The sequence below is a fragment of the Neolamprologus multifasciatus genome, chromosome 1, assembly GCF_963576455.1.
Source record: "Neolamprologus multifasciatus chromosome 1, fNeoMul1.2, whole genome shotgun sequence".
NCBI classification, from domain to species: domain Eukaryota; kingdom Metazoa; phylum Chordata; class Actinopteri; order Cichliformes; family Cichlidae; genus Neolamprologus; species Neolamprologus multifasciatus.
This window is the reverse complement of record NC_140439.1, coordinates 10637978-10660973: the sequence shown is the minus strand read 5'-3', so window position 1 is coordinate 10660973 and position 22996 is coordinate 10637978. Positions and strand designations below refer to the sequence as shown.

The 22996-nt window shown below is 42.8% G+C and overlaps 2 protein-coding genes across 12 annotated transcripts in view; one reads left to right on the top strand and one right to left on the bottom strand.

Annotated features, from left to right (window-relative positions):
• Positions 1-10286: 10286 nt before the first annotated feature.
• On the bottom strand, positions 10287-12407 carry senp8 (SUMO peptidase family member, NEDD8 specific). Of its 2 annotated transcripts, none has more exons than XM_085166564.1 (2): positions 12094-12407; positions 10287-11081 (listed from the first exon to the last, which is right to left on the bottom strand). In XM_085166564.1, exon 2 carries the CDS (start codon positions 11052-11054, stop codon positions 10389-10391), a length of 666 nt encoding a protein of 221 aa, XP_085022690.1. In that variant the 5' UTR covers positions 11055-11081; positions 12094-12407; the 3' UTR covers positions 10287-10388. The 2 variants fall into 2 exon arrangements, with proteins under 2 accessions (XP_085022690.1, XP_085022700.1); XM_085166574.1 differs by lacking the exon at positions 12094-12407 and adding an exon at positions 11796-12084.
• Positions 12408-12550: 143 nt separating this feature from the next.
• Positions 12551-22996, top strand: part of myo9aa (myosin IXAa) — a 95659-nt gene continuing 85213 nt past the window's right edge. For all 10 annotated transcript variants that reach the window (XM_085166372.1, XM_085166409.1, XM_085166400.1 and 7 more), the window contains exon 1: positions 12551-12909. The gene's annotated coding sequence lies outside the window, so the exon portion shown is untranslated. The remainder of the gene's footprint in view (positions 12910-22996) is intronic.

Sequence of the window (22996 nt, the reverse complement as noted above, 5' to 3'; positions counted from 1 at the left end):
CTAAACACCTTTTATATTCTGTTTCTATGTATGTTTAAACACATTTGAATAAATTGCAGTACCAAGTTCCGATTTTACTATCAAAATATATACAAATAAGGTATATATTTAAAAAAAATTCCCCGCTCACCCCTGCGGGCGGTCAATCCTCTACCAGTGGCCTGGGAGCTTGAGGGTCCTGCGCAGTATCTTAGCTGTTCCCAGGACTGCGCTCTTCTGGACAGAGATCTCCGATGTTGTTCCTGGGATCTGCTGGAGCCACTCGCCTAGCTTGGTCACTGCACCTAGTGCTCCGATTACCACTGGGACCACTGTTACCTTCACCCTCCACATCTTCTCAAGCTCTTCTCTGAGCCCTTGGTATTTCTTGAGCTTCTCGTGTTCCTTCTTCCTGATATTGTTGTCATTCGGGACCGCTACATCGATCATTACGGCCGTCTTCTCATGTTTGTCTACCACCACTATGTCCGGTTGGTTAGCCACCATTTTGTCTGTCTGTATCTGGAAGTCCCACAGGATCTTAGCTCGGTCATTCTCCACCACCCTTAGGGGCATTTCCCATTTTGACCTCGGGACTTCCAGGTTATAGTCGGCACAGATGTTCCTGTACACTATGCCGGCCACTTGGTTATGGCGTTCCATGTATGCCTTGCCTGTTAGCGTCTTGCACCCTGCTGTTATGTGCTGGATTGTCTCTGGGGCATCTTTACACAGCCTGCACCTGGGGTCTTGCCTGGTGTGATAGACCCCAGCCTCTATGGATCTTGTGCTCAGAGCTTGTTCTTCTGCTGCCATGATTAGTGCCTCTGTGCTATCTTTCAGTCCAGCTTTGTCCAGCCACTGGTAGGATTTCTGGATATCAGCCACCTCCTCTATCTGCCGGTGGTACATACCGTGCAGGGGCCTGTCCTTCCATGATGGTTCCTCGCCTTTGTCCTCTTTCTTGGGTTTCTGCTGCCTGAGGTATTCACTGAGCACGCTGTCAGTTGGGGCCATCTTCGTGATGTATTCATGGATGTTCGTTGTCTCATCCTGGACTGTGGTCCTGACACTCACCAGTCCCCGGCCTCCTTCCTTCCGCTTAGCGTACAGCCTCAGGGTGCTGGACTTGGGGTGAAACCCTCCATGCATGGTCAGGAACGTTCTTGATGTTAGCGGCTTCTATCTCCTCCTTTGGCCAGCCTATTACCCCAGCAGGGTACCTGATCACGGGCAGGGCGTAGGTGTTGATAGCCCGGATCTTGTTCTTACTGTTCAGCTGACTCCTCAGGATTTGCCTGACCCTCTGCAGGTACTTGGTGGCTGCAGCTTTCCTAGAGGCCTCTTCATGGTTCCCATTTGCCTGTTGGATGCCCAGGTACTTGTAGCTGTCCTGTATGTCTGCAATGTTGCCTTCTGGTAGTTTGATCCCCTCTGTTCTAGCGACTTTCCCTCTCTTTGTTATCATCCGACTACACTTCTCCAGCCCGAACGACATTCCAATGTCATTGCTGAATATCATGGTGGTGTGGATCAGTGAATCGATGTCTCGTTCACTCTTGGCATACAGCTTGATGTCATCCATGTACAGGAGGTGGCTGACAACTGCTCCGTTCCGTAGTCGGTATCTGTAGCCAGTCTTGTCAATGATCTCACTCAGGGGGTTGAGACCTATGCAAAACAGCAGTGGGGACAGAGCATCTCCTTGGTAGATCCCGCACTTGATGGTGACTTGTGATATGGCCTTGAAATTGGCCTCTAGTGTTGTCCGCCACATCCCCATTGAGTTCCTGATGAAGGCTCTCAGGGTCCTGTTGATCTTATATAGTTCCAGGCATTCCAGGATCCAGCTGTGGGACATTAAGTCATAGGCCTTCTTGTAATCAACCCAGGCAGTGCACAGGTTGGTCAGTCTGGTCCTGCAGTCTCGGCTGATTGTTCGGTCTACCAGTAGCTGGTGTTTTGCGCCTCGGGTATTCTTGCCCATCCCAATACTCATGTATTGATTCATGTGCCTGTTCATCTTAGTCGCTATGATGCCTGACAGGAGCTTCCATGTGGTGCTGAGGCAGGTTATTGGTCAGTAGTTGGAGGGGACCGGTCCCTTCTGGGGGTCCTTGAAGATCAGGACTGTCCGGCCTTCGGTTAGCCCAGACCTTCCCAAAGTGCAACGCTTGGACACTGCTGGCACGGGCACCCACACAAACGCAAAGCAGGAGATGAAGCATCGCTGAATATGTTTCCAAACCAACTTCATAGAAAATATGGTGAAGCATATCTTCCCTTTGGCTTCACCTGCACAAGTGCCGAGGTAGGTCTCCCCTGCAGAATTGCTTTTCCCTTCGTCGGGAGCAGTGCTGGGCTGTCCAAATCACGGACAAACAGTATCCCACATTCTTGATCTTTAGTTCACAAACACTTCTTGTAATGGTAAATGGTAGATGGCCTGCATTTGTATAGCGCTTTACTCAGTCCCTAAGGACCCCAAGTAATGACTAACTACTCCTGACATTTTGGAGATGTTAGCTCTTTATACAGTAAAGTTACAGCGGGATAAAAATAATATCAGGCTGATCCTGCCATAATTTGTTCCCCCTGTCTAAATCACGGACTAACAGTATCCCACAGTTGTTTATGTTTTTAAACCCATTTTGCACAGAGAGGAATTTTTTGAAAAATGTATTGATAGCAATGGAAACACACAGGAAAAAACAACTACATGTAAAATAATTACTCCGTGACGCCTTTGCCTTTCTAAATAGAGGGACAGTAACTGCGTGTGTATATGTAAGCGTGTAAAACCTGAAGATAGAGACAAAATACTGTTTATCTGACTATCTGCCATTCTGCAATTCATCTCATGTAAACAATAACGTGGCGCACAGCGTGACGTGAAAAAAGGTACATACCTTTGATGTTGCCTGACGAACTCTGTATTCCTCATCCACACGTAAATGCAAAAAAGGAGTTTTAAAAAATCTCAGTTTTCGCTGATTCGAAACGCCGTTTACGTGTGGACGAAACAGCTGCGTTTTCAAAATCACCCGTGTACATGTGGACGCAGCGTAAAAGACTTAGTAGTTTATTTTATTACTACCTGTAATTTATTGCAGATTACTTGTATTTGCTTAATTGTTTACTAAATGTTTGAGGTGTGAAATAAACCACAATGGAGCAAAATATGGGTGTGTGTGGTTGGAGGATGTGTTTGTGCGTGCATGTGCAAGAACATTTTTCTTGTAAAACAAAGGGGGGCCCAGCAAAAAAAAGTTTGGGAACCACTCGCTTAGCCATTCTGGGTGTCTCTCATCAGCTGGTTCATTTGTGCTGCCAGGCGCTCGTGGAGTGCAGTCAGCTTCTTCAGCCAGTAGACGTGAACCATGTCAGGTCCTGGTGCTCTCCAACTCTTCATACTGGAGACCCTTTCTGCCGCTGTGATGGTTACTGGACCCTCTTCAGGGAGGTTGCTGTGGTCTGCCCTCAGATCCACTAGCCACTAAGCATTGCCGTTATGGGTTGCGTCCTTCTCCCATATGCTCTTCCAGTATTCCTCAGTCTCCAGCCTTGGTGGTGCTCTTCTCATATTGTTCCCCTGCCACTGAGAGTACACCTTGGCTGGTTCTGTGCAGAACAGCTGGTTTATTCTCCTGCCTTCGATCTCTCTGGTGTACCTCTTCAAGCGGCTGGCCAAGTCTGTGAGTCATTGCTTGGCAGTTTCCAAGGCCTCAGGTATGGACAGCTTCCTGTACTTCTTAGGCACCTTCTTCATTGCACCTTTCTGCAACTCCGATAGTTGGCTAACCTCCCTCCGTGCTACCTTGATCTTAGCCTCTAGCCTCATTCTCCATGGAGGATACTGTCCCTTGTGGCTGATCAACTTGTAGCCAAGCATCTCACTCATCACTGCTGCCATATTGTAGATCAGCTTGTTAGTCTGTTAGTTAATGGAGACTGTAGGTCTGTAGTGCTGCATTAACATCATCTAGTAGATCTTCTGAGGGTACTTCACGTAGTCTTGGTAACCGGCTACAGGGGATCCAGGTTTCAAGCTTGGCCATGATTTTATCTTTCATGTCAGTTCCTCTCGCACTCAACGATCCTTCTCCTTGCGCAGTCGGGGCTTGGTACCCAATCTAGGGTGAGGGTGATGATATCTCCCCCCTAACCAGGCATCCTGGTTCCCCCTTGCCCTAAGGATTTTAGTTCAAGTCAGTTTTAACTACTTAACTACTACTCAGCACTTGCAGAGGATGAGAAATGACGGTCTGAATCTTCACGGATGGATTAACTGTAGTCTGAAAACTACCATGGTAGTACATGACATGTACATTTTCATTTCCCTCTCCGCTCACATCCTTTAGTCTGCTTCTCTCTCTCCACATAAGCATCTGTGCTTCATTAGCTCTTTGGATTCTTTCATTTTCCTCCCAGCAATAACAAATTGAACCCAGCGAGCCGACCGCTGAAAGATCTGGCGTCCCACAAAACGCAGTGTCCATATATTACCACAGCCAGCGTGGTTAACAGTGTCCACCGAGTGACACAGGCCACAATATTTTCAAGCGCACGCATGTGGTGAAAGCTAAGAAAAATTGCTTTTCATGTTTACATTTTTTTCTTTTAGCTTGAGCCAAATAAAGAGCCAAATGATGAGGCTGCTGTAATTTGCTGAGAGTTCAGAGTCAGAGTTTGGCATTTTGTGGTAAAAAGGCATTTTTTCTTTCTAGGACAGAGCTAATTAAAAAGAGTGATACCAGTCTCATTTTTGTACAGCACATGTAAGGTCACTACCAACGGTTAGTTAGTTTAGCTTAGCACAAACGCACTGGTAATGTGTTTTTTAAGGTTGAAAGAAGCCACGTGTAGCTGCAGCTCTAAAGGTCACAAATCAGCTCAGTGTTTCTTGTTGCTATACTTGTTTATTTTAACTTGTGGTGTAGAATCTCAGTGAACTTGTGAGCTTTAAATAATATCTATTATAAATGTTAGTTTTTAGTTCATTTACCACACATGTTAAAAACATATTGTTCCAATTGCCTAGTTTCCAAAGGATGCTGGTAAGAGTCATCAACCGTTCTCAGAGCCATCAATCTGTTCTTAATTGTGTTTCTGTTGCACACCAGATTTTAAACACTTGAAGCTGGAGTTTTGTTTTTTTGTTTTTCATTCTTTCTTTGTTACAAAAGACAGCTGGAAAAGTACAAGTCATAAATCTGTAATTCTCCAGCAGTTTTTCTGCTCATGCAATGACTGTCCCACATAAAAACTACCTGACCCAGGGGGTGTGAGCCTGGCCTGCCCGTCTGCATTTCACTAGTACACGCTGTTAACACCGAGCACAATGCTGAGCTTTATCTCAGGGGGATGTGTGCTGCTCTTGCAGTGGAGCATCTAGTTTTTTTCCTCTTTTATACAATTTCTGATGTGACATTGCAATAGAGACTTGGCCTACTCGCACCTCCTCAACAAAACACATTGCCACGCAGGGCACACCTGCAAACTGTGCTGTTCAGGATGTAACTGAGCAGGTTTAGGCCTCTCTTTGGGATGCTGCTTGTTTTAATCAAGCCTTTTCTCACACATGCTGCTGCTTATGAAGCTCCACGTTGTTTAAGTTGGCTGCAGATGTGTTGTGACAGGATATGATGTCATTTGCAAGAGCCAACACTCCCCAAATATGTTTTTTTCTGAGAGCTCGGGGACAGTTTTGAGCTTCCATCATGAAACTATATGTTTCATTTGTAAGTACTTGTTTGCATTGTTCCTGAGGAGACACTGAGACATGAGGTGAGAAGAAACCTTGGCTGAGGCTCCTGAAATTAATTGCAAATGTTGTGTAGTGTGTACATTGAAGGTTTTTGAAATTAATTAAAACCAAAATACTTGCTGGAATAAATTTGGAGATGCAGGAACACAAGTACAGCTTGAAGATTAAGGCTAAGGCAAGCCTCAAATTCTCAAACACAGATGTCAGCTGTGTGAGAGCACTGAATGTTTTCTTTTATGACCTATGTATTACACTTCATTTTTCAGTATGGTGATCCAAAATATCAAAATCATTGGAAAAATCCCAGGAACACCATAAAGTAAAACACAGCAAAAAAGAAGACATTTATTGATGCCTTTCTTTGAATGTTTTTTTTCTTGTTTTGCTGCAGTTTTATGGAGCTGGTGACTGCTGTGAAAAACAAAGCATTTGCAGGACTCAGAAAATTAAGTACACAAATGCACAGGATTACCTGATATATAAAAACAGGTTGGAGCATTCAGATGTGTGTTAGCATGATGCACTTGTTGCAGGAATGAATGTCCAAGCAAAATCACTCTGAGGTTACAGCATGTAGCACACAGAGAAACACAAACCAACCAAGAGCTACATTTCAGACTCTACAGGCCTCAGTTAGTATGTTAGCTGTTAAAGTTAATGACAGTGCAATTAGAAAAAGACTGAACGAGTACGACTTGTTTGGGAGCGTTCGCAGGAGAGAGAGAAAAGACAGCTTCGGTTTGCAAAGCTGACGAACCACAAACAAACAAACAAACCACAAGATGTCTGTAGCAATATGATTTGGATAGTTGACACTGAAATAGAGATGTTTGGCCAAAATGCAAAACCCCATGTCTATCACCAACCTTTAAGCACGGTGGTGGTGGTGGTGGTGTGGGGGGGGGGGGGGTGATTGGGGCTTGTGTTGCAACCACAGGACCTGGGCACCTTGCAGTCACTCAGTTGACCATGTAATACCATCTAGTCAAATTTGAGGCTGCCAGCTAAAGCTTGGCCCAAACTGACTCATGCTCACTATGATCCCAAGCACAGTAGAAACTCTACAACAGAATGGCAGAAAAAAATAAAGTTAAATTTAAAATAATAAAGGTGGTGCGATGGGCCAGTTAGAGAGCCCAGCCTGATTGAAATGCTCTATAAGGACCTTAAGAGAGCTGTGCATAAACAAATGCCCACAAACCTTAGAGAACTGAAGCTCCACGCTGTAAATAAGAATGGAGCAGATTGACTCCACGTCACTGAGAGAGACTGAAGTCACACAGAAAGCGCACTGCACAGCTTTTCACTATCATGCGTTCTTATGCTTTTTTGTGACATTTGTGATTAAAAAAAATGCTCAAACTTCATAGATTAATAGTTTGCAGTGTGATTCACTTCCATACGTGCAGATTTCAGCTGTTCATCTTATTCCAGATCATAAACAAACACAGTCAGACCTTCTTCTTTTTTTTTGCTATATTTCACACACCAAAACTGTAACACAGATATTAACTGTACTCATAGATACCCAGTAATAGTGTTTCATTTACTTCTGCTTTTCTCTGAAGTGCTCACCTGTTATTCCCTTGATCCAGACGGTCCTGTTTTCCTTCATTTACGACTCCATTGCAACCAGCCAAAATGTTATCAGCACCTCATTTGCACAAAGTGTCATTTTCACAGCTGCTATTTCATTTTATTGGAGCTCGTTCATTATAACTGCTTTATCAGTTTTACCGCACTGCCAGCCTAACTGCTGTTTGTCAGTATTGTTTGCAGTGTTTCACGTGCGCTTCCAAATGCCAGCTGCTGCTATTATTATTACTGGATGCGTTCAGCTCACTTTGCATAGTCAGGTGCACGAGCCGGGGTCCAGCAGGTGAGATATGGCCTGGAATAAGTGGAGATTATCAATAAACCCATCGCGGATTTACAGCGCAGTAAAACAACAAACACTAAGAAGCTTTGTTTTAGGCCACAGAAAGCAGGGCGTCGTTTGCCAAAAGAACAAACAGCATGTTACTGGATTTTGTAGGATTTAAATTGATCCATTTCTGTTTAGGTTATTTGGTATGTAATAAGTTCATATTCCTTGAAACTATGACAAATAGTCCTGGCATACTACCCCAGGCTGAGAGTAACGGGAGATGACAACAGACAGAGAGCCGAGCTCTGTTTCCCTGTAAACACTCTTGGAGTGGACTTGACAAATTGGCCATTTAGAAGCAAATCTGTCTAAATGAATGTGTTTCTTTCCCTGGGCACTTTGTCTCTCTAATGCAGTGTGCTGCCAGGGCGGAGAATGCCCCAGCTTTGTGGCATTTTATGAGGACAATAGTAAACCTCGATGGCTCGTCTGACTGGTTACTCCGGATGAAATACGCCTGTGGGCTGTAGATGCGCACGGAATGCCAACGGAAGGAAAGAGGAGGGTGAAAACAGTCTGAACAGTGTGAATTTAAGAGGAGAGCAGGGCAGCCAGCCAGAGGAGTTGAATGCTCTTTGTTCTGCCACATGGTTACCGATGAGTATTCCTAACTATAATCTATGTGGCGGACTGATTTGGTGATGACTCTTCATTACAAAATTTCCGAGAGCCAACAGATGAAACTATGCTTACACGTCCAGCTTGTATTTGGATTACACAGCTTGTGTAATCCTGACTTTACACAAGCTGTTTCGGTATAAAGGATCTAATACAAAACGGGACAACAATCTTTTAATTGATACACTCCCTCTTTCTAAAATCCAAATGACACGTTTGTGTGTCCCACCCCATCTCTAGGTATAGGCTGTGAAACTCTTTAATCCTGAATCTAAACTCGCTTTAGCTGTGTCAGTAGGAAGCATGTAAAACAGAACAATGCAGGGATCTTTTAATTGATCCACACTCCCTCCTTCTGAAATCTAAAAGAAATGGGTGCATGCCCTTCCTGTGCGCCTTCCTAATTTCAACTACAATACGAGCTGACAGCTTAGAACAGTTACCCACCCATCCTGCATCGGGACGTCCATGGAAATATTGTGGGACATTTCTGATGTTTCTAAAAATTACAGCCATTTCATTTATTTTGAGCTAGTGAAGTGAAAAAGTCTTCACTATTGTTCTCAATTCCAGCTCCTTGTCTTCTCTATTTTTACTTGATTAGAGTAGCTGTGCATGATTCGCAGTTCAAACTGACCTCTCTTCATTTTATATCGGACCCTGGTGCAGTTCCTCAAATTCCCTTGCCTGAAACAAGCTGTTTTGCGTGCTCTGCCTTTAAGCTAACGTTCTTCTGATTGGTTGCCCCTTACAAACAGAAGGTTTAAAGAGCAGATCGACAGGACTTATTTGCTGACAGCCAGAGCTGTTTGTCTGAGATGGAAGCCAAAAATTGTTTTGTCGCATGCAAAGCAGTCTGAAGTCTGAGTATTTGGCTCATTACACGTATACTGACGTCATGATTTGAAACTGAAGCTCGTGTTTACCAGATAAGGAAAAAACACATTAAAGCCACTTTTTTTTCCAATTAGAATACAGTCTTAATATTTTGCCACTTATTTTTTCTGCTTAGTTTTTCTTAAAGTCTGCTGGGCCTTTAACTGCTGAATGTAACAACCTGGATATTGTGCTTTGTTCCACTTTGAGTACTAAATTACTGCTGTTAGTGCACGTCTTTAAGATACTGATTCATGTCATCATCCATTAGCAAGGAACACTCAACTAATGAGCCAAATAGGAACATTTAAAACTTAAGGTATTCAAAAGCAGATAAACATTTGGGTGCCAGATTTTATGATACCCTGCGTATAGTGCTTGCAACACTTCGGCAATCAATAACACAGGAGATTAAAATAAAAATCTACAAATCACACATTTAAGATTCAGTAAATCTGCAAATGTAATTTCCTCAGTGATGTAACCGCCTGTAAACCAGCGTGCAGTTAACTTTTCTGACATAAAATGACTTCAATTTCAACAGAAAATTTTTTTAAACAATAAATAATTGTACCACTGTGTCAACAAAAATGTGACAAGAGTCACATTTATTAGCTCGATACATTCCACCGCCCAACTCTGCCCTTTGTTCCATGAACACTCACAGCACGTCGGCGCCCTCATACAGCAGGAATTCTTCAAATTATCTCAAAAAACTAAAAGTACGCACGTTCAAGCTGACGAACACAATGACTGCGTGACAAAAGTAGGAGCCAGAGTTCATGTGCACATTCTTATTGTCAATTCAGTTCATTTTAAATGACCCTGAGCAATAATCTGTGTAAACATTTCTACATTCGCTCCAAACTCAGAAAATGGAGAAAAAAAAAAGAAAGTCTGTTCCTCCTCTTCCATGACGTCCTCGCTCGATATGTACACAGGAGAAAATCTGTTTTATAGGCATGCTGGTGTTCTTGTTTACATACTTTTTGTTTCTGTGCATATACACGACACCAATGGTTCTCTGAAGTCATTAAATATTTGAAGCATTGCTTTATGTTTTTAACTCTTTTTTTGATAATGGAGTATGACGGAGACAGTAATAGAAATTGATTTCATATATATAGTTATATACTGTATTGAGGGAGTGCATTCAGATTCTCCAGCAGTAGATATGTGGGGTGACAGCTTTTCTGCATACAGTGCGGGGCAATCGACGTGCTAAGGGAAAGACAGTGAGCAGCAGAGGTCATTCTGAGCTAAGCTCTGGATCAGTCTGCACCACTCAGCCCTCTTCTGGGTGATGTAGGCTGGGGTGATCATTTGCACAGGAAGGCGTGGCGAGCCCTCCACCCGGGCCTTCTCGCACAAGGCCTCGGCAATACAGATAACATACATGCCACAGTCATAGCTGTTCTGCTGGGATGGGCAGGGCTCCTCGACAAACAGCGCTTTCCTCCCTGCGCCCAGGAAAGGCTCCAACTTGCTGGCGATGCGCCGTGCGTGAAGTGAATTGCTGCCATTTTGAGAGTCATAGTGGGCAAAGTGGTTGGAGTTGTGATGATAAAGCAAGAGGCTCCAGTGGGACCCTCCAGCCGTCTGGTTGGAGTTGTCGTTCACTGCTAGGAAGACCCAGCGACGAGAAGCAAGATCCAGTGGCTCCAGAAACAATGCCAACTCATCAGGGCAGGAAGCACATTTGATGAACTGGGTGACCTCTGGGCTGATAAAGATGACGGCTTCCCCCAGGACTCTAAAGCGCTCAGCAGCAAAGTACTCAAAGGCAAAACCAATGACTTGGTCATTAAGCCAGTAAGGTCCTTCCAGCAGAGAGACATCAGAGCGCCGCAGCAGGCTGTCATGATAGCTGAGCACTACAGGATCCATCCTCCAGAGCAGTCAGAGTGTGTCAATCTGAAAATACACAGAAACGCTTTAATGCTTAGGGCTCGGCTAATTCATTCGTCAGAAATTTACTGCTAGTGTTTTCTTTAATATGAGAACTGCTTTTCTTTATCTCGTACTGCTTTTCTACAATAGGTTCAATCAGCACATACTACCTTAAGGATGCTGTGATCTCACAAGCAATATTATTTAGCAGCTGTTGATCATCTACTCAGCAGAGCAGTAATTTCACAGAATAAATTCAATTTTGTTTTATTTATACAGCACCAAATCACAACTACCGCACCTCAAGCAGCTTTATATTGTAAGGTTAAGACCCTACAATTATAGAGAGTAAACCCCAACAATCAGACGACCACCCTTTGAGCAAGCACTGGGCGACAGTGGGAAGGAAAATCTCAATTTTAACAGGAAGAAAGCTCCAGTAGAAACAGGTTCAGGGAGGGGGAGCAATCTGACGAATTTAAAGGCGTCATTTCGGTTTTTAGAGAATGCAAAAGGCTTCATTCTGATGCTAGTTGGCTAGTACAGCCTGACACTGGTTTCAAACATAAAGCTTTTTTTTCACAGATCTCATCCTGGACTAGTGATTCAAACGCAGTCACAGTCTGTGTTCATTTAAGCAACTCGCACAAACTGTTAAACTTCACTGAAGCTAAAGCAGGCTGCCTGTTTCTGGGATCCTTGTTGACTTTCTGTTCGCTACTTTGCTTTATTACTCACTCAGACACATTAACTGGAGCCGTTTTAGCGCACTGGCCGATCAGGTTATTTTCAGAGATGTTACAGTAGCGCTTTGCTGGGCCGGGAATCCACTGCGGAGCATCACATTACTGCAATGCGTTTACTTCAGCAGGCAGCTCTCCGCTCAATCGAGCCTGCGTTTTTAGCTTGAGCTCGCTAACCGACAGTTTTAGCGTCACTCGTAGCCAAAAAACTGAGTTAAATAGCAGACTGAGCATGCGCCACATTAACCGTTGGCTGCCAAACTGAAATACACAGTGTCCGTTAAGTGTCCTACCTGTAAATGACACATTCAAATTAAAAGTACCACGAAAACACGAGCGGTGAAGCCCCTCATTGCAATGACTATCGTAAATCGCGGCGAGAAGACCGTAACATTTTGCGACAGTGGGGGTGGAGATAAGCTTGCTTGTGATTGGCTACTTGCATTCGGGTATGGGCACGTGAGCGTTACTGAACGACTGACATTCTGTGTCGTTACATGCAAGCACTGGAGAAGTGTCTTTCTTTGTATTTTACAGCGAATAAGACGATATAAAACCACGTATTTTAAAATCAAGTGAATTTCCGTCATTTTTGTCTTTTTTTAAAACTCTAACATGACCCCCAAAGTTTATAATCCATTATCGGAAACCGAGTGGTGCAGTGTGGTCACTGTTGCCCTGTGTGTTTCAGGGTACTTCCGGTTGCTTCGCCCCGCCCCTCCCCCTCCGTGTTTTCTCCCCTCCCATCAGCGGCGTGAACGCGCAATGCTGAGCCGCACTGATTAGCAAGACGGAGAGGAGTTTTCAGCGACCGAGCATCGAAGAGCTGCTGTTTAATTGGATTCAAACTGCGAACATGCTCGGATAAAAAGAAAAAGAAAAAAATGCGTAGGTTTTCAACACGGAGTTGACTTTCGAGGACTTTGCTAAGAGGCAAGTGAGGCGAGTGAGAAGAAAGCAAATTAATTCAGTGGGAATGCAGGGAATTAAATAGAGACTTGGTGATTTTTTGCGTGGCTACAAGTGTGTGTAGCTCCACGGTCAAGCCTGACAAGAAACGGGAAAACTCGAGTGCCACTTTAAATTGACTTTACAGCTCACGTCTGGAGGTAAGAGTGATGTTTAGTGATAGTTATACACTGTGGTGCGTTGGGCTGCCCCGCTGTGGGACGATAGGCGTCTGGCTGGAAGCTGCTAGTGAACCTATGATTCAGTTGTAGTCCGTAAGAAACTTTATGACCTGCACTCATTTGCAGCATTGTTTTCAGTTGGCAGACTTAAGTTGTGTGTGTGTTTTGGGGTGCTCAGTCGGTGCTTTTGTTCAGTGAGGAGTCTCTGTCAGAGCTGTGTGTGTGTGTGATGTGAGCCTGTAAAAAGTTCTGGCTGCTCCTCACTGAGATGTCATTTCACACTACGGAGAGTGCTTACTCCAGAGCTTCAGCTGGTTGAAGGACCGTTTATAAGAATAACAACCACATGTAACATGATAAACGCAGGCTGGATTTACTTTATTCTTTCATTTTATTTATGATAGTGCACAATACAAATTACAAAGGGCTCATTCGTATCTTCAAACCATTGTCAGGGGTCGTTTTTTTTATCCATTACAGGCTCAAACAAGGTTTGCAAAAAACATAGGGGAACACCAATGCATGCAAAGAATGAGACTGCAAAAATAAGGATATACGTACATGAAACCGTACACAATATGTCACTGCGACATAAACCAGGTATTATGTATTCACGGTCCTGTAGAAATGGGAGCTATTACTGCGGCAGGGTGGGGTAAGTGGTTACATGTATTATTTAGTGGAGGTCAGACAGAGCAGCTTATAATGCACTGAAGGCAATATGCACTGCAAAGCAGCTGTAATTGTACAGGGAGGTCTAATGGGGTGAAGAAGCTGCTGAATCATGGGCATTGTGTCTCTGTGTGTGTGTGTGCGTGTGTTTGTGGATGGAGAGCTGACTTAAGACAGATTTTACAAGGGATCGCCTGGTTGTGTATCTTGAGTGCACCTGAGTAGGTTTTATCGATTTTATAGTATAGTTACTATAGTTTACCTTAAGAGACTATAGCCTAATTTTTATGTAAGTTATTGGTGAGTTGATCTGCTGTGCTTACCGATTACATTAAGTCATTTTTATACCGTTTTTATGAATGGACAAATGTCACCAGAAGATCATGCAATTTGTGAGCATGCTCCTAACAGACTTTTATTTCTATGATCATTTTAAAATATACATTTTCGTGCTAGATGATTAGTTTAAAAAAAAAGGAAGGTGAATGACTTAAATTCATGTTGCTGTGAGTGAGGTGCCCCTGAGAGCCTGTACTGCCTTCAGATCAGCACAGGTGATGAGGGTAAAGTGGGCCTGTCCTGCAGGAATGTGAGGTCTGAGAAGACACAGCTGCTGCAGCACGAGAGGAAGCCCGGGCTGAGACTCCAGCAACTGGTCCCTGTTGACATCTGACACCCCACAGACCCCTCTGTCTGCTATTTCTAAAGGACCGGCCTCAGTTTTGTATCACATCGGTGTGCAGTGAATGGTCTCGCAGACGCCACCTGAAAGATTGAAGCTGTGATTTAGCAGCTTAGGGCTCAGATTTGAGCTCTTCAGAGGAGCTAACCTCTGCTGTGTTTGGAGGCAGTCTGTGGTTTACTAGGAATACTTTAAAGAAATGTTTTTGAATGTTCGAGTTACAAAATCGCAAACCTTCACATGCAAGTAGTGTTGCTCCATGTTAAGTTTTAGCTGTTCTTTTGATCGCTACAGTCTGGGACTTAGACAGTGCTGACTGTCATTCTCCAATAAGAAGAGCCAGTGTGTGGCCTTCCTTTGGCCCTCCTCTTTGTGTCTAACTTGAACTCAGTGCCTTTGAAATTGAAACTTTGGAAAATGAAACTGAACAGTTTTAGCCTCTCAGAGGATTTTCCAGTTCACAGTAGTTGCACATCTCAAAGAGTGATGGCAGAAGCTGCACAGGATGGGAAGTGACTGTTTTTATGTATAATTTAAAGCTTTTTTTTGGCAAATTAAATAATTTGAAAAAAATAATACAGTAGCTCATTATTTGGCTTTCAAGATGTCATTGGGGTCTGCGTAACACTAAGATCGAATCTTTACTTACCCTTGCCCTTTTCATTTGAAATACCTCCTTGTAACACGTTTTATTTTTGCCATGCACAGATCTTAATAACCAGCAACAACAAAGTTGCTTCTGTTAAACACCCACAGACTGTAACTGTGATGGGCTTAAAACAATGAGTTACCACTAGCTCATAGATGCTGTTTCTGCTGTTTTGTTCTCTTGAGAGTAGAACTAACAACCCCTTTGTCTTGTGACTACTTCTTTGCTCATCCACCAGAGCTCCTGTGATCTCCCATGGGCACCGTTCCTCTAAACTCTAGCATAACCTCCCAGTTATCATCCCCTGAGGTGTTACCTGCTGGACTGAATTACCTGCTGCTATCAGTCACATGCTGCAGGCTTAAAACTTCGGCGTGTCCTGAAAAGTGGCGTGGCTGCGATTTGAGATTGTGTGGCGCAAGTGATTGGCATGCACATGAAGTCATTAAAGAGGAACCTGCTTGTGTTGCACTGAACAAAGCTCTCCTTTCTTTAGTACGCCATTATATGAGGGTGGCTTTGGCCTCACAAGCTCAGCTTCCCCACGTTTTGCATTTCCCCTCATTAATTCGCCGGTGCTAACAGTAGTTGGAGTGAGATGGAGAGAGAAGAAAGTGCATTGTGTTGCTCTTTGCAATTTTGTTTATGTGAAAAAAGCCTAACTTGTTCTTTAATTAATCCTTTACAATGGGGAAACGGAGTGAACAAACAGCACTGGGCTTGCTGGAAACTCACTTTGTATCCTTTTAAAATAAATTAAATCCTCTGTGTCTTTGTTTTGGACAGAGAAGAAAGTGTTCAAAACCTTTGTGGTTTCTTTTTTTTTAATTAAACGAATAGGTATGTGAATAGGGATTCTCACTTGCATCCTAATTTATTATTTGAATTTTTAAGGCTTAGACGGATTGTGGAAATTTGTAATTAGAGCACCAAAACCAAAACACAGAGTTTAAGCCCCATAGAAACACTAATTTCAGAATTCTACTTTTGTCAAAGTACAGCAGTATATCTGCAAAACCTGTGCATGATGACAGAAGACTATAAGCAGGAAACTAAAGTTGTGGATTTGTGGGTGTGTGTTGTGACACAGCTGCGACAATAGCTCCTGGCCCCCTGCAGCCTCATGGTACGGACTGGACAGAGCCCATGGTTAATCCCCAGGCATGTGCTGTTGTGTAATGTTACACAATTCTGTCCACCTACAGAGTGGTCCTACCTCAACTGACACTTTGAACTGAGTTTATCATTTTCTTAAAGCCTTGAATATTGTTATATCAGAAGGAGACAACATTACAATAGATTTGGATATTTAACCAGCGCCAAATATAATATTAAAACCTTAGAGAAATATGATTTATGAATTGTTATTGCTGGTTTGCTGGACAGTCCAGAGGACAGGAAGAAATTAAGTTTAAAGTTCTGTCTTTGCACTTCACTGCCGTTGTTATCTGTGAGAAATCCTGGCAGTTTACAGTAGTCTGTTCACTGTCAGAATGAGGCAGAAGGGGAGGAAAAGCGGAGATAGCCGTGGGTAACAGACAGCAAACAGGCTGCGATAAGGTGGATTTCGAATTCAGTCCGAGACATGCTCACTAATGGCTGGCATTCTTCTGCTGTCTAATCTTTACTGTAGTTATCAGCGCAGTAAATGAGAAGATGATGTAGGCTACTGTGAGATTATGCTTAAGTGTATCTGTTAGCTTTGAAACTGTGCTCTTAAGTGTTGCCTCGTTTCACACTCACTGGCACACAGCGATAGTTGTAATTCTGAAATCTTTGATTATTTTTACATGACAGCTGTAACCAAAAACTCAGATTTATGAAAAAAAGGTGGTGGTGGTGGTGGTGGGGGGGGGGGGGGGGTGCACTTGCACAGGTAAAAGATGTGCTCGTCATGCGTTGCTTTGTTGCTGCTAATGGACATCCTAGGTAACGGCTGTCTATTTACGACCCTGTCCTATGTCAGTCAGCTGTATCATAAAAATAACTAGCTGTGCTTGAGTTGCTCCGTTTGAAGTTCAGAAACTCCTCTTTGCGTCACCCATTGTTGCTTCAAATCATCGAACAGCTTTCTGTGGTCACTGGTCACCACATATCTGCTAGTTACTTCCTGTGTGGACACCCCTTAAGAGCCTATAATAAATGGTGATGTATTTGATGGTAATACCCAGCCAAAGATGTTCCAGGCTCTGTCCCACGGACTAGCTGCAGGGGTCTCAACCTGATCTGACTGATGAAAATTACAGTATGGTACTCACCCGTGTCCCCAGCTTGACACCTGCCCAGTTTGAAATGGCTCAGATGAGTGGATGGAGTAAACAGACATACAATGATTCCTTTATTTGTTAGTGATTATAATCGGATCACTGGGTAGTTTTGGTGGCGTGGTTGTTAGCACTGTTGCTTCACAGCAAGAATGTCCTGGGTTTGAAGGAAGGCTTTCTGTGTGGAGTTTGCATGTTCTCTCTGGGTACTCCGATTTCCTCCCACAGTTCAAAGACATGTAGGGTAGTGGGCTTAGGTGAATTGGTGATTCTAAATGAACTATAGGTTAATAGGTGTGGATGTGAATTCAAATGAATGTCTGACTCTGTTGGCACTGTGACAAGCTCGCGACCTGTCCACAGTGTACCTAGTCTCTTACCCTAGGCAGCTAGGATATGCTCCAGGCCCCTCTGTGACCCTGAATTGGGTAAGCAGTTTCATATGCTGTAAAATACAGTTCCAGTCAGTATAAACAAGTATAATAAACTGTATGGATAACAACTTGCTACATTCATGTATCTCTTGTTTACATAAGAAAGTTTTTGTATATTTTGAGTAAGTTTGAGGGGCTGTGTGTCTATAAGAAAATAAAAAGCAGAGTTTTGTGATGATTAAAGTACTCCTGTCCTGACGTTTAAGTCTCAACAAGCAGAGTTTATATAATCTTAGAGATCATGTATGATTAAAGAATGAGATACTTCTACTGAATCTCCCCGGTGTTCGGTTTAATGTTCCTGCTTGTTTACTTTGGCGCCCACCTGCATTCATGCTTATTAGCCACTGATGCGTTTCATCACACACATTCACTGCGCTGGCTTAGTGGTGTGGTCAAACGACTCCAGTTGGACGCCCTGGAGACAATTACAGGGTCCTTATTGTCTCCACAAAGCACAAGTCCTCCACTCTGCCTGAAAGAGCCCACTTATCAGTGAAGCTGTTTGAGTGGAGCAAATACCTTTGCTCTTCTGAGCAGGTGATCTACGAAAGTACCCTCTAATGCCTGCTGTCCTAGTTTTGGATGGAGAGTTCAGGTCAGAATGAGCTCACAAATTGTTTCATGTTTTTATTTTTGGTGGTAGTTTGGCATTTGCAGACTTTCACCAGAAGAATCAAAGGGTAACAGCCTCTTTGTAGACTCATCCTTTTTATCACAGGGGATGAACTCTACAGAGAATATGAAGATATATCCAAGTTTGTTTTCTCAGTAGACCAATATAAACAGAGAATATATTGCTTTTCACCGTAGGGGCTCGGTACTTGTCCCTTCTTGTCTACAAACATGTGTCTTGTGCTTTACTGTGCTCGTGCGCATTTACAAAAGTGCAGTAAATAAAACAAGACCATGCATGTTTATGCATATTTCAGATCTGTCAGGGGGTATTTGAAGAAATGAAAGAAAAAAAAAAGGAAGCTGTTAAATAAATGTCCAGCATTTCCAAAAAGTCATTTTAATAGCGTGAACACACAGTTTTAGTAATGATTAACACTGGAAGGGTACTCGGCTTGGTTTCTCTTAACACTTTGTGTGTGCAGTTAACCCAGAGGTCGTAACACTATACGTAGCCTCTCTAGAGAGTATCACCGACATCTTCCGTCATCCCCTTGAAGCCTGCAACCAAACTTGCGTTATCATCACGCTGCAAGTTCTCGCTCTCTCTGGTGGCTGCAGCCCTGACGGCAGCGCTGGGATCAGATTTCAAAAAAGCCTGTGGTCTGTTCAAGGCAGAAAGACAGGAGCCATCCCCCATCCTCAGAGAAGACAGTGAGAGCCTCTGTAACACCGCCCTGTAATTACAGGTCATGTTTTTTCCTAATACGCTAAACAGATGTGCTTAGAATGATGCTTAACATTCAGACCCAGAGTTGGACTTAATGACCTGTCATTACTATCAGCTGGTGAAGGCGTATACTGTTTCCATTGCATAAACGATTTTGGAAATTGCTTTTTCACTTTGTCCGTGACAAAATGTTTCTAACTTTAATGGCTCTCAGGGTGGAAAAAAATCACAGAACTAAAAAACTCGACTTCATTTAGACAAAGGTGCAACATGTACCATTAACCCCCCCCCCCCCAAAAAAAAAAAAAAACCCCAAAAAAACCAAACAAAAAACTATTAAAGCCTGAAGGGTATGAAGACTGGCTTGTTTATTTAAGTTTTTGTAATTAGTTTGACATACTTGCTTCCATGTGAGGTTTCAGATTGTCCAGATCTGGTTCACGGCTTTGCCGCATTTTCCTTTGATTGCTGATGCCCACTTATGTATTTCATGATTCATTTTGATGTCTCTCAGTGAAATAACTCTCAGTGTAGGTGTTGAATGGCCTTAAGGCTCCTGTCTTTATCATTATGCAACGCCTCACAAGGGAGTAGTTTGGCTCTAGACTTGATCTAATTGACCATGAAGATGACACATTCATTGGTATGACTTAATATCAAAAACTAAATATTTGTATCCTTTTATTTGTATGCTCGGATGGATCACAGGTATCCAAAATAGGAAGCACCGTTGATTTGCGATGAGCTTGTGGGCATTTTGGCACCATGCTCTCTGAGCAGCTACAGTCATTATTGCTCATCTCCACTCAGCTGTGAAAGACGAGATGAGTCCTGTTGGCATCTCTTCCTCAGAGTGTGTGTTTGTGTTTGCAGACAAGATCCCAGTTCCTGTGACACTGTTATCCATTGTATTTATATATACTGTGCCTATTTAGTACGTGTTTTGTGCCTACCATCTGGTTGGCCTTTACAACAGAATCACGTGCTTTACATGGTTCTTCAGGAAACATGCTAGTGTCCTAACTGCTTCTCAGCACTGTCTTCCCTGAGGCCAGGGGCAGCTGAATGGGTCTGTTTGGACTTTCTGAGGGGGAAATGGAGTGTGGATAATCTGGGTCAGTGATGCCTCCTAGACCCACACCATCTTGCTGCTCTTCTGCTTCCTTCCTCTATATCCCGTCCTCTGTCTCTGCTGTTTGCCTCCAGCACATTTTGTCCAGTTTATTAGTTATTACTGAAATTTTTAAAGACCAGTAGATATGAGAAGATAACAGATTAGATTTGACTGGTGATTCTATTTAATAGGGATCAACATGTTACATTGTTACACCAAATATCAATATTTTATTAAATAATTAAAAATACTTGGGGATACTAAAAACAAGAGTGCTCATCTCATGCACCTCCTTCCTGAGATAATATTAGCCAAACAAACTTACAATTCAACCCCCCCCCCCCCCCCCCCCCAAAAAAAAAAACCAAACAAACAAAAAAACAAAACAAAACATCCATCACTGGAAACATTTAGTTTGGCAAACCTACCTCCTAATTCAGAGCTAGCTAACGGTTCGGTCACATGAGTAAGCAATGTCGTTACATCTACAAAAACTCTGTGGCTGCCTTTTGATTGGCTGCAACATGTGGTTGTTAAATTGTTACAGTACTCGGCATATTGCAAATTGTTAAAAATCCTGGTACGTTAATTAATTTTAAGGTTTTCTTTTTATTCAATTGGATAGGAATGTCAAAACTACTCGAATAAATGACTTAGGGTGTTACCAAGATGGGCTACAAGATGGAACGGCTTTCTTCCAGAAGGACTTATTTTTCTTTTCATGTTCATTTCAAGTGAAACTTGGCATGTGCATGTGTTTCCATGCATGTCATACAGTTGTTTCACTTCAGGCATTCATTGTTATGCTGTAGCTTTCTGAGCTCATAAATTTCTACCAATCACAATGGTGTAAAAAGAGAGAAAAAAGTGATCATATGAGCATTTTTATAGTATGATTTCCAAGAAACTGTTAGACCGAAAACCCAAACAGCTGTTGATGATGTACCTTCCACCGGCTGGCGCGTTTTATTGTAGGGTGGTGTACTTTTCCTTTGTCACTGGCCAAATCTAAACTGCGAGGTGATATTGATATTTCCAGAGCTAGAATGGAGTCTGAAAGGAAAAACATTTTTCCACCCTCTAAAACAATAAAATATAAACGTGAGGTCAGACCAAGAACACGGCCTTGTTTTAGACTCAACATTTTGGCCCAAGGCAAAGTAGTCTCTGCAAACAGATTTCTTCATCTACAGGTCCATAATGTGTCTGTAAAGCCTGAAATAGTGAGTAGGTAGAAAGTTCCTCAGTAAAACAAAAGCAGGAATGTTTAAAAGTGTGCATCTGCAAATTTCTGTAGAAAATCTCTGCAATTTTGTTATGTGTCGAGTCATTTTTTGTGAAATCCCCTTTAGCTTCCTTGAAAAAACCTTCACAGTGCTGGATACCGATAACACTAATAAAACATTACTCACATTTATTTACTTTTATGACTATGACTAATGCTGATGTGGTCTGTTTATCACCAGGCAGAACATATCTGCATACTGCTGTGCTTTTCAGCTCCTGTTCTTTGTTAAGAAACAATCAAAAGCACACGAATGGATAATAGACATGCTCTTATCCTTAGCAGATTTAGGCCAATGTGAGCAGGAGGCAGAGAAAAGCTTACTTACACCTACATAACCCAGAGTGAAGGACCATTTAAAAAGGAACAGTTACTAAAAGATAACTGAGGAGTCCATGCCATCATGTCGTCTACTATGGACGACATCCATTGAGTGCATGGACAAGTTTCCAAGCAGGTGTTTCACTATCGGCTAACATGGCCAGCTTACCTACTGCGTCTGAACTCTAGAAACAGAAGCATGAGCATGAAGCTCGAACAGATTATTTCATGAATCCTCTTGTTTTTTACTGAATCTTTCTGTATGGATTTCTAAGGAATGTGTTTATGTGAGGAATTACACTCATATGCTCTAATAAAGTGGGGAAAAAAATAATGATGTCCTGCTGATTGCAGAGTTCACACCCTGATCACACCGGCCCCGACTGTGTGGCGGGCTGCAGCTGTCAAAAATATCCCGACTGGTTGTGTTGCATTGTGCAAAACCCTCTCCTTTGTTGGTGTTCTCTTTTTCTGTGCTAAAACTTGCTTTGTCTCCCTTTCCCCCCTCGCTCCTGGTTTGAAGTGAATGCAAACAGAGTTGAATTGGAATATAACAAATCTGTATATGAGCTGTGACATCATTGTTTGTCCTCGATGTGAAATCTTGAACTACTTTTCTTCAAAACTCCTTTTGTTCCAACTTGTGTTGCAGTGAGTTTCCTGCTCATAAAGTAACTGAAAGATCAATATGAAATTAGAAGCAAAGCTGAAATGGAACTTTATTAACAATGGCGTGATGGTATTGTTGTGTCGAAACCCCTTGTGCGGCACTTCCTGTCACGCAAAGCTGCTCTCGTTGTCCGGGGAGTGGACACAGGAAGTGGAATTCTCTGTGGCGACAACAGAGGAGTGGTGCTGTTTACTCCCACTCTTTCTAGTGTGCTTGAGCCTGTTTTACGAGGGTCCATTAAAATAAATCCACTCGTCATTTACAAGCTTTTGACTTAACCTTGCACTTTGGATTTGTTTTTTCTTTGAACCTGAAGTCATATTGAAACTTGAAGGGGAGCGGGATGGATTAGGATTTGCTGCAGCACACCTTACAATAATTAAAATGTAGTGTGCTAAAATGGTGACGAGTGAAAAGGTGCAGAACGTGCAGAGACCATAGATATCAGAGCACACAGTAGCGTTACAATGGGTTTTTTTTTTGTTTTTTTGTTTTTTTTTTAAATAATGTTGTCCTTGAGACTCCCGCTCTGCTCTGAATTAATTTCCTTCCTCTGGTTTCTCCCTCCACTCTCTCCTTCAGGGAACAACAAGAATAGGTCCTGCATAGCAAAGTGAGGCTCTTAATTTA

Excerpts from the sequence above, each read along its gene's own strand:
- senp8 (XM_085166564.1), bottom strand. The coding sequence starts at position 11,054 with ATGGATCCTGTAGTGCTCAGCTATCATGACAGCCTGCTGCGGCGCTCT.